The sequence below is a fragment of the Triticum aestivum genome, chromosome 7D (assembly GCF_018294505.1).
Source record: "Triticum aestivum cultivar Chinese Spring chromosome 7D, IWGSC CS RefSeq v2.1, whole genome shotgun sequence".
Classification (NCBI taxonomy): Eukaryota; Viridiplantae; Streptophyta; class Magnoliopsida; order Poales; family Poaceae; genus Triticum; species Triticum aestivum.
This window is the reverse complement of record NC_057814.1, coordinates 153260787-153272552: the sequence shown is the minus strand read 5'-3', so window position 1 is coordinate 153272552 and position 11766 is coordinate 153260787. Positions and strand designations below refer to the sequence as shown.

The window sequence follows — 11766 nt, the reverse complement described above, 5'->3', positions numbered from 1 at the left end:
GAAAAAGTGTAGGACATCCCTGAAGAATTTTGAGCCGGGAGGAGCAAAGCCCCGGCTCATGTGATCAGCAAAAATGATAACCTCTCCGTCCTTAGGTTGAGGTCTCTCTTCAGACGGGTTAGGAGCACGATAGGACATGACCTCCTTCTTGGGCAGATAACCCGTTTTCACGAAGTCAGCTAAGGTGCTGTCAGTGACGTTGGATCTAACCCAGTTGCATGTAATGGGCGCCTTGGGAGCTTTGGGCGGCATTGTGAAGAATGGAAGCCTATGACAAAATAAAATTTCTGGTTCAAATGTAAGCCGGAGGAAAATTTCGGTTCATTATTTAAGGTGGCGGCTTATGAAGGGGTCTAATGGCATATGGCTAATTGTGTCAGGTTATTTAAGCCGCTATGGATATCATGAGCAATTAAGTTATTTGAATCTATTATGAATGAGCCGGAATATTCATGAAGCATTGCCTCTTTTAAGCCGGCGATATGAGCCGCCATGGCTAACAGATGCAGTTTTCTGCCTAAGTGTTGCACAAACAAGTTTTACAGATTGCGGGGATTATTTTGGATCAAACGATCGTCCAGAAAAGGAAAATTTCTAGACCTAAGAACTGACACAGAGAAGTTCATAAGCTCTAAATGAGGTCTTTCTGCAAGCAAAAGGGATCTGCTAGTATTGAAAATGGGTGCGAAACGACTACCGCCGAAGTTATGCACTACTCTTGGATCAAAGGGGGGTGTTGTGGAAGAACTGCGAAGAAATCGCGGGGAACCACGAAGAACACAGAAGAACTCGCGAACCCTAATGCGGATCTGATGTACGGGACGGCGAGGACTTACAGTTGCAGGTTCACTGCGGAGAGTCGCCGCCGTTCTCTGGACTAGCTCAGGTTGATGCAGCGGCCGAGGTTGAGGAAGACGAGAGGCGCGGCTGCGGCGGCGGAGCTCGGGTTCTGAGGCGATGAGAGGAGGAAGACGATGGAAAGGGAGAGTGAGAGAGGACCCGGTCGGGCCTATTTATAAGGGGCGGCTGTTAAGTGGGCACGAGAAACGAGGAGTCTGAAGACATGATTATCCAGCTACAGAGGCGCCTCGATTTGCGGGATAGTTAATAAAGATAAGGATCCGTTGAGATACGTTGGGCAGAACATGCATTAATGGCGGATGATGTCACGACGGGTTACCAAGAATCCAGAAGATGACGTCATGGCGGGTTATAACCTTCGCGCAACCAGAAGCCGGAAGATTTTCTCTTAAGGTATTGAAGATTGACATGAACCGGTTCAAATCAATCTGGGGCCTAATGTTGAGGATATACCTACTGGTGTAACCCGCCCAGGATGAGCCGGGTTACGTTCCGACAGCTCTTCATTCAGAGGCCCAAGGACAGATTAAGGATGGCGGTTTAGTAGGGAGCTTAAGGCCCAGAGGCGACTTAAGGCCCGTAGTGTTAAACCGCCGTTATGGCGTGACTTGTAGTGTAAGGCAAGAATAGTTAAGAGTCTAAGCCGGACATTGTTTATGAGCCGGCCGGGACTCTGAGAGCCGTCTGGGCGTTACCCTCTCTATATAAAGGGACGACCCGGCGGCGGTTCAGGACAAGCAACATCAGATCGATAACCAGGCATAGCGGTTTAGCTCCCTGGTCATCGAAACCCTAAGTAATTCCACCTCAACTGGAGTAGGCTTTTACCTTCACCGTAAGGGGCCGAACCAGTATAACACTCGTGTCCTTTTGTCCCGTTTAACCCCTTTAAGCTTCCTAATTGCGATGGCTCCACGACTAAGTCCTTGCATGAGGACATCTGCCGTGACAATTCCACGACAGTTTTCATGCACTAGATTTTGTAGGAAAACTAGGAAGGTGCCCATGCTACGGTACTGAACCCCCCAAAAATGAAGCAAAGCCTACTTTACTCAAAGTTACATGCCCATGGATTTTCGACCACAAACCTGCTTGCTGGCACGAAACATGGGAAGTTAAATGCTAAACAAAGAAGCATGTCCTTGCAAATTTGGCTCCTTATGCATCATGACCATCTATTCTCAATAAAAGTAACAACATTGTATTCGAGACATTTTTTATCTATAAGCCCAATTCATGATATCAAGCTCATTTCTGGCCATTCAAAAAAATTAAGACGAAAGCATACAAATTATTTGCAAAGATAAGTATATATTTCACCAAAATTCACAAAAACTTTCAGCTAATCTGATTGGAACAGTAGTTCAGGAGCATAACATTCCACAGGCATGGCCATCATAAAGGTTAAGCACGAAGCCACACCATACAATTCTGAATTCAGAACATTGCAGCTGCTCTGAGATAGCCAGCAGATGACTAGCGAGTCATGGCTGAAGGAATACATAACAACATGGTAATGTTCAACGATATTTCTATAACAGATCAGGTTCTGAACCTCAAACGTTCGTCAGAAGCTACCAATGCAATTTTCTATGTCTCACAAAGTCAAGTCAGGACAACAGTAGATCTAATGGGAGGGGGTGATGCTGATGGTTTCCCACTTTTCCTTCTTTCGTCGGGCAAAAATTAGTCACAGATCAGATTACACTTGTGCAGAAACACAGTCACTACTATGACGATGGGATGAAAGATCAATCTATGGCTTCACATACTCGCGGATGAACTGCTCAACTGCTGAAACATCACCAGTCAGACCAGCACCTTCATCAACTATCACCTTGTTCTGACACTGGCTGAAGTTGAATGCCTCTCCAGGTAACCCAAGTTGGACTTCATCACTGATGTCAGCGGATGATATGGCGTTCCTTGATTCCCGGAGCTTGTTTCTACAAATAAAAAATTAGCACAAGTTTGTGTCAGTCGGTCAATGCAAATGGTTCTGTTATGCTCCCTCACAGGTGTTTCAAGATATATGAGTGATTACAGAGTGACCTCCGTTGTTCCAGGATCAGGGAAATATGAGTAGAATATACATGTATGTAAGCTTTTTGGCAGCATAACATACACAAAAAACAAACGAATACATTCAAGCTGCAGTATTAATCTAGCCAATACATTATAATTCACAGAATTTACAGAGCGACCTCAATTGTACCAGGATCACGGAAATATGGATAGAATATACATGTATGTAAACATTTTTTGCAGCATAATATACACAAAAACAAACAAATACATTCAAGTTGCAGTACTAATCTAGCCAATACCTATAAATTCACAGAATTATTAAACACGCCAACCCAAGATGATGCATTCTAAGTTCCAACCATGCAACAACGTTGAATATGAAAAATGAAACATACACTTCTTTCTCCAACTGCTTCTTGATGAACTCCTTTGAGTGAGCTGTAACTTTATCTGTCTTGTTGCAGAATATCAGAACAGGAATCCTTTTCTTCACTACAGTTGCCTTCGTCAAAATGTCATACAAGTACCTGTCGTGAGAGTTAAAGAGAAAACTGTCAGGCGGTACGAACTGCATCAGATCAAACATCTTTATACATGTTTGAATATGAAATAAGGTCCTAGCCACACTCCTAGTTTGAATACAGCATATGATTGGGTTGGCGATCAAAGTTTGCGAAATTGGACACCATCAAATTTTCCAATCAACACCAAATAACAGAAAGTAGGTCAGCAAAATTACTCTGCAGAAGCTTGCATGCTAGACAAGAAATCTAGAGCATCGACGACAAAAACAACCCCAGCTGCCTGAGGCAGGACTTCATCAAGCTTCGATTTCAGCCTTGCATGACCAGGAACATCGATAACATGAACAGGTTTTATTTTGCCTTTCTGTTGAGTGGAAGGGAACAAAGTCAAGTAAAAATCTTGCAGTCAGCAAATATATGTTTCTATAAGAAAACAGTAGCCTTGATTCTACATAGTTATATTAATATCAAGGTGTAGCAGGGATTCATCTCCAGAAAGTTCTAACCCTTTCCAGCTCCGAGTGCAGCACAAATGTAGCATTGTTATGTGTCATCGAAGTCACAGTTCCCTGATGTGATGACCCATCGCGAAGCTAAAGACGAGAGATGGAAAATTAGCACAAAACCAAAAGATAATACAAAGAAACTGTGTAATTCCTCCATTGGAAAGATAACTAAAACTAAAAAAAGGAAATGTAAAGTAGTCTTTGTTCTCCAAAATCTTGCCGTGCAGGCATGCACTATATAAAATCATATATACAGTAAAATCAAGGGGGCAAGGCAAGAGATGCACGACAGATAACAGTATGGCACCAACACAACCTGAGTGGAAATTCAGCTAAAAGGACATGTTATAAGCTACTGAACAAATTGCGTCAAAGGAAGCATATACAAGAGCAAATTGCAAACTAGATACTATCATAACATTATACTCGGTGTTAGTCATATACAAATGCCCCATCTTTTTTACCAAATCAGAAAACCGAAATCCATGTCAATTCACAAATGCTAGATCAAAAAAATCATTGGCAAATCAGACACCGGATGTCAGTTTTGAAACCAAGCCCTCTGTCAGAGTAACACCTGTTAGGCCTAACTTCTAAAACTTACAACACAGAGAGACAAACAGCAGCAATCAAGTTTGTGAGGCAAGGCATGCATGGCCATTACTCTTGTCATACTTTATGATACCATGTCAATCCATGAGGAGTTGAATAGTTGTATCACTAGATAATGGGATGCACAAAAGAAAGAGGACCACATACAGAATTGGAACGATACCTGATAGAAAAGAACAGTTTTGCCGCTGCCACTAAGCCCGGATAGAACTATGGTGTTCGGTTTCGATGATTTCAGACAAGAAGCTGTTAAACAACCAAACATACAGAGCAACTGCATGTTAATTACTACACAAATACAGTAGTACCAATGAAATTCTATATCACAAAAGCAGAAACCTAAACAAGCATAATGAATACAGCAAGACATTTTACATCTTTGGGTGCACCCATTATGTACACTAAGACATTAATGAGGAGTAATCAAGTCACACTTTTGAATATAACTTATCTCCAGATTAAGAAACACTAGTGCCTCCTTTTTTTTATCGCCACACATATTATAATGTCATTGTCAGATGCCCTGACAACTAAGAACTCGTTAATTGTAACATCTTACAGTATTATCATTCTACAAGGCACATGTATCATAATCAGCTGAAGTCTGAAATTTAACTGGAGCTTTCAGTATCTCTGCTTCCACTCAAGTTAGTTCAGTTCTCCGCATGATCCAAGGCATGGACTCGACTGTGCTCCAACCACAATTTGAACCCAGTGTCAATACAACTACAGCTAACTACAAAATTGGTCACTCACTCCAGATCCCCAGCTAGTTAATACGTGAAACAAAAGGGACAACTATCACACATAAAATGCTTCCAGGAATATTTGCAAGCGTACTCAAGCCAGTTCCCCGTTACTACCTGCCACATCTACCTAGGTTTCCTAACAGCAAACAGGATATCGCGGGACTCAGGGGCAGAGGTAGAATGCGAGGAGAAGGTTAGGCTTGGCATTTCACCTGCGACCAGCACCAGAATCGTCACCGCAATCACGGCGACCGCGACGTAAATCTGCTCCGGGGGTTGCTGGCGGATCCAGTGCTCTGCTTGGCCTGCCCACGCCTCCGCTTGGCGAACCCACTCGTCCATCGTCGCGCAAGCACAGGGAAGGAGAGGGCGAGGTGGTGGCGGAGGGAGCAGCTGTGTGGCGCCGGGAGATCTCGGGGGAGGGGAGGGGAGGGGAGGTTTCTAGAAGGAAGGTAGGAGAAGCGAGAGGAGGACGACGAGTCGAGGGTTTTCGCACGGGAGGAGAAAGGGGGAGGCTGGGAGGAAAAATAAAAATAAAATTGAGACACAGAAAAAAGAAGTTTGCGTGTTTTTTTAAGGGATGAAAAGACTTTATTCATCAAAAAATACCACAATATGTGGGTTACGAAGAGGGGGATGAGCAAGCCACAAATAGCGTCCCCGGGCTAAAGAAAGAGAAAAGTTAGCTAAACTATAAGCATCACTGTTTATGTGTAATTCAAGAAGTTCTATCTAGACCTGATGAAATGGGCAGGCATAACCCAGCATGGCCCGCCCTCATTAAACGTGTATGCATGGCATGGCCCATGACGGCCCATTTACAAACGGGTTGTGCTCGCTTTAAGGTCCACGCATGGCGCGTCTATAATACATAAATAGTTCATCCCCATTAACCTATTTTTCTTGACATGCAGGCTATCCACGGTATCAATCAACATGCAACCATCCACCTAAGCAAATCTACCACCTCGGAAAAAAGTATATACGCCCGCCTTAAGCCATGTCACCTCTATTTCTTCTATCAGGTTGTGTGGCATGCACCCACTATACTGGAATACCAAATGAGGGGCCCTTCATAATCCATCCACCGTACGGGAAGACCAAACGAAGCCCAGTTTGGTTTCTAGTGGCCCCTACTCCTGTATACTTCTCCATACAAATCATGATCAAATCTTCTGCCAACTACATGAAATCCCAATCACAGGACGTGAAAAGCAGCGGCAACACGCAGGCAACAGGTAGCAGCGCACCCATGCCTATCGACTTGAGGAATAGGCTTGGGAGGCAATCGCCAAGGCCACGACCGCCAACGAAGAGAAGAAAGACTCTGGCTGGAGTGGTGGGCTTCAACCTCAACTGCTCTAGTCCGCGTCTCCAGGCCAAGCAGAGAAAGCTGCCAATTGCCAAGCTTGATGAGAAGATGTTGTGCCAGCGCATGGGGGTCATTGACGAAGGGCAGCAAGTCACCGAGGAGGCCATCGGCAAGTTTGTGGCCATGTTCCAAGTCCAGTTGCCTGATATCACAGTGTCAGCTCTACGGGCTCTGTTTAACCTCGACTACGACCTAGCGAATGCTTTTGACGCTGCACTGCTCGAGCACGGTGGACAGGCGGGAACCGAGCTCTTGGGAACAAGCGCAGATGTGGCCGGTGAGGCGGCGTGATGGAGCAGCCTCTAGACCCACGTTGTAGACGTCCTCCTCTTTCCATGATAGATACAACTTCTACGTATGTGTGTCTGTACGCCTGTTTGCAGCTGTCCATGTTGATGACTGCTCTCTGCTGCCTTGGCGAGGTATGTAAGCTTTCTCTTAGTTTTCCTAAACTGCTAGTGCCAGTCGCTGGATGCCTGTGTGCTCCATACAACTCCATCCCCATTGTAACTTAGGTTATCCATGTTAGAACAAAATCTTGGTATCCTCAACTGGAATGTACGAGGTTTAAATTGCCCAGATCGTCGAGCAACTATCAGAGAAATGATCACTGCTACTCCATGCCACATAGTCTGTCTTCAAGAGACCAAACTGGAGCTTGTCGACCAGTTCGTCGCTTCGTTCCTTGGTGGCCACAGACTACAGAACTTTGCCCAGCGCCCAGCCTTAGGCACTCACGGTGGCATCCTGCTGCTATGGGGCGAGAGTGTCGTGGATGTGAAGGATGTGTGCATTGGCAACTTCTACCTCTCCTGCAAAGTCACGATTGTTTCCTCGGCCACAACCTTCAAGCTCACCACCGTTTACGGTCCTACGAGAAGCAACCTCAAGGATGCCTTCTTCCAGGAATTGATCAATGAGAAGTGATGACCCACAAGTATAGGGGATCTATCGTAGTCCTTTCGATAAGTAAGAGTGTAGAACCCAACGAGGAGCAGAAGTAAATGATAAGCAGTTTTCAGTAAGGTATTCTCTGCAAGCACTGAAATTATCGGTAACAGATAGTTTTGTGATAAGGTAATTTGTAACGAGTAACAAGTAATAAAAGTAAACAAGGTGCAGCAAGGTGGCCCAATCCTTTTTGCAGCAAAGGACAAGCCTGGGCAAACTCTTATATAAAGGAAAACGCTCCCGAGGACACATGGGAATTATCGTCAAGCTAGTTTTCATCATGCTCATATGATTCACGTTCGTTACTTTGATAATTTGATATGTGGGTGGACCGGTGCTTGGGTACTGCCCTTCCTTGGACAAGCATCCCACTTATGATTAACCCCTCTCGCAAGAATCCGCAACTACGAAAGAAGAATTAAGTTAAACCTAACCATAGCATGAAACATGTGGATCCAAATCAGCCCCTTACGAAGCAACACATAAACTAGGGTTTAAGCTTCTATCACTCTAGCAACCCATCATCTACTTATTACTTCCCAATGCCTTCCTCTTTGCCCAAACAATGGTGAAGTGTCATGTAGTCGACATTCAAAATATCGAACGAATACCAAATTCACATGACTACTTATAACAAGACTTCTCCCATGTCCTCAGGAACAAACGTAAACTACTCACAAATCATATTCATGTTCATAATCAGAGGGGTATTAATATGCATAAAGGATCTGAACATATGATCTTCCACCGAATAAACCAACTAGCATCAACTACATGGAGTAATCAACACTACTAGCAACCCACAAGTACCAATCTGAGGTTTTGAGACAAAGATTGAATACAAGAGATGAACTAGGGTTTGAGAGGAGATGGTGCTGGTGAAGATGTTGATGGAGATTGACCCCCCCCCCCAATGAGAGGATCGATGGTGACGATTTCCCCCTCCGGGAGGGATGTTTCCCCGGCAGAACAGCTCCGCCGGAGCCCTAGATTGGTTTCGCCAGGTTCCGCCTCGTGACGGCGGCGCTTCATCCCGAAAGCTTGCTTATGATTTTTTCCAGGGCAGAAGACACCTTATACCAGAAGATGGGCATCGGGGGCTGCTAGGTGGCCCACGAGGCAGGGGGCGCGCCCTCCACCCTCGTGGATGGTGGGTGGCCCCCCTCTGGTGCTTTCTTCGCCTGATATTTTTAATATATTCCAAAACTGACTTTCGTGGAGTTTCGGGACTTTTGGAGTTGTGTAGAATAGGTCTCTAATATTTGCTCCCTTTCCAGCCCAGAATTCCAGCTGCCGACATTCTCTCTCTTCATGTAAACCTTGTAAAATAAGAGAGAAAAGGCATAAGTATTGTGACATAATGTGTAATAACAGCCCATAATGCAATAAATATCGGTATAAAAAACATGATGCAAAATGGACGTATCAACTCCCCCAAGCTTAGACCTCGCTTGTCCTCAAGCAGAAGCCGATATCGAAAAATATGTCCACATGTTTAGAGATGGAGGTGTCGATAAAATAAAATACGGACATGAGGGCATCATGTTCATTCTTAAAATAGCAACACACACACACACACACATATATATATATATATTGTCATATGATTTCTTATGCTAAAGTAACAATCTATCTATTCACAATGTAAAGTATGAATCAGAAACTTCATTGAAAACTAACAAACTATAATCTCAGTCATTGAAGCAATTGCAATTTATCATAACATCAGAAAGAGTCAATATAAGAGCTTTTCAGCAAGTCCACATACTCAACTATCTTTTAGTCTTTCACAATTGTTAACACTCATGCAGTACTTATGGGTATGAAGCTTTAATCGGACACAGAGAAAGATAGGGGCTTATAGTTTTGCCTCCCAACCTTTTACCTCAAGGGTAATGTCAACAATAATGCTTTATGAAAACCCACATCCAATTGGATATATATATCAGGATCTTTCCAACACATAGTGCTTGCCAAAGGATAAAGTGTAAAAAGGAAGGGTGAAGATCACCATGACTCTTGTATAAGGTATAAGACAAGAATAAAAGATAGGCCCTTCACAGAGGGAAGCAGAGGTTGTCATGTGCTTTTATGGTTGGATGCACAAAATCTTAATGCAAAAGAACGTCACTTTATATTGCCACTTGTGATAGGGACCTTTATTATGCAGTCCGTCGCTTTTATTTCTTCCATATCACAAGCTCGTATAAAGCTTATTTTCTCCACACTAATGGAGCATACATATTTAGAGAGCACTTTTTATTGCTTGCAACAATGACAACTTACTTGAAGGATCTTGCTCAATCCATAGGTAGATATGGTGGACTCTCATGGCAAAACCGGGTTTAAGGATATTTGGAAGCACAAGTAGTATCTCTAATTGGTGCAGAGAATTTGGCTAGCATGAGGGGGAAAGGCAAGCTCAACATGTTGGATGATCCATGACAATATAATTTATTTCGGATGTAAGAAAACATAACCCATTACGTTGTCTTCCTTGTCCAACTTCAACCTTTTAGCATGTCATATTTTAATGAGTGCTCACAATCATAAAAGATGTCCAAAATAGTACATTTATATGTGAAAACCTCTCTTTCTTTATTACTTCCTATTAATTGCAACGATGACCAAAACTATGTTTGTCAACTCTCAACAATTTTTATTCATCATACTCTTTATATGTGAAATCATTACTCTCCATAAGATCAATATTATATTTTTATTTCTTTTTATTCTTTCTTTTATTCCCTCAAGATCATAGCAAGATAGCAAAGCCCTCGACTCAAAACTAATCTTTATTATATATAGCTCACGAACTCGATTACATAGAAGGATCATAAAGCAAAGCTCAAAACTAGATCATACTAAAACTTTATTCTACTAGATCAAGATATTACTATAAGGACCGAACTAAGAAAACGGTAAAGATAGAAGTGTGATGGTGATACGATACCAGTGCACCTCCCCCAAGCTTGGCAGTTGCCAAGGGGAGTGGCCATACCCGATACTTAGTTCTCCTTCTTCGGAGGTGGTGAAGAAGATGGTGGAGTTGTTGATGAAGTCGTGTCACACATCGAGCGTAGGAGATCTTCCAATTTGCGGATAATGGCCTTGAGTGCAGTGATGTATTCTTGCAACAAAATATTTTCACGAGTGAGATACTTGTTTTGCACCCGAACTATTTCAATCATCTTGAAAGCTTCTATTTCAATAGGGGTAAGATGGTTATAGTGAGGTTGAAGGATATGTCTTCTTCTTCTGCTGGCGGAGCTTGATCCTCCGTGGCCTTCTTGATCTTATCACCCTTGTTTGTCTCCCCAAGTTCTTCTCTCTTCACCTCTATCTTCATTAGCCAAGCATCGTCGCCTGCGTTGTTGGAGGAGGGGGACGACATGATGCCTGGCCTTGAAAACTCTGGCAGAAAATAGCTCGAAACAAAAACAGGAGATATTTGCGTGGTACGGTGGTCAAAACCTTGGGAGATTATATAATGAATTTTTACCGACCGAAAGAAGTATCGTGCAAGAAAACGGAGTCCGGAGGGCACACGAGGTGCCCACGAGGCAGGGGGCGCGCCCTCCACCCTTGTGGATGCCTCGTGTCCCTTTCGGACTACTTCTTATTTTCCTATTTTCTTAAATATTCCAAAACAGAGAAAAATTGCTATTAGAACTATTTTGGAGTCGGTTTACTTACCGTATCACATACCTATTCCTTTTCGGAGTCTGAAACGTTCTGGAAAGTGTCCCTTATGTACTCCTCCGGGGTTACGGTGTCAATAACATTGGTTTTAACATTTATGGGATTACCTGAGATATAATGTTTGATTGTTTGACCGTTCACCACCTTCGGATTTGTGCCTTCGAAGTTGTTGATTTTTATGGCACCGGAACGATAGACCTCCTCGATAACGTAAGGACCTTCCCATTTAGAGAGAAGTTTTCCTGCAAAAAATCTTAAACGAGAGTTGTATAACAAAACATAATCACCTACATTAAACTCGCGCTTTTGTATCCTTTTGTCATGCCATCTTTTAACTTTTTCTTTAAACAGTTTGGCATTCTCATAGGCCTGGGTTCTCCATTCATTAAGTGAGCTAATGTCAAATAGTCTCTTCTCACCGGCAAGTTTGAAATCATAATTGAGCTCTTTAATGGCCCAGT

The 11766-nt window shown here is 43.2% G+C and overlaps 1 protein-coding gene across 1 annotated transcript; it reads right to left on the bottom strand.

The window, feature by feature from the left end:
- Window positions 1–2209: 2209 nt before the first annotated feature.
- Window positions 2210–5785, bottom strand: LOC123167264 (signal recognition particle receptor subunit beta). Its single transcript, XM_044585089.1, has 6 exons — window positions 5493–5785; window positions 4695–4777; window positions 3920–4006; window positions 3629–3777; window positions 3285–3416; window positions 2210–2807 (listed from the first exon to the last, which is right to left on the bottom strand). Exons 1-6 carry the CDS (start codon window positions 5620–5622, stop codon window positions 2618–2620), a joined length of 771 nt encoding a protein of 256 aa, XP_044441024.1. The 5' UTR covers window positions 5623–5785; the 3' UTR covers window positions 2210–2617.
- Between the last annotated feature and the right edge of the window lie 5981 nt (window positions 5786–11766).

What these genes read in the sequence shown, in the direction of transcription:
- LOC123167264 (XM_044585089.1), bottom strand. Translation starts at nt 5,622, where the DNA reads ATGGACGAGTGGGTTCGCCAAGCGGAGGCGTGGGCAGGCCAAGCAGAG. An exon ending in GATTCTGGTGCTGGTCGCAG is followed by an intron (nt 4,778 to 5,492) that starts GTGAAATGCCAA and finishes GTTGTTTAACAG; the next exon opens with CTTCTTGTCTGAAATCATCG. An exon ending in TGCACTCGGAGCTGGAAAGG is followed by an intron (nt 3,778 to 3,919) that starts GTTAGAACTTTC and finishes TCCACTCAACAG; the next exon opens with AAAGGCAAAATAAAACCTGT.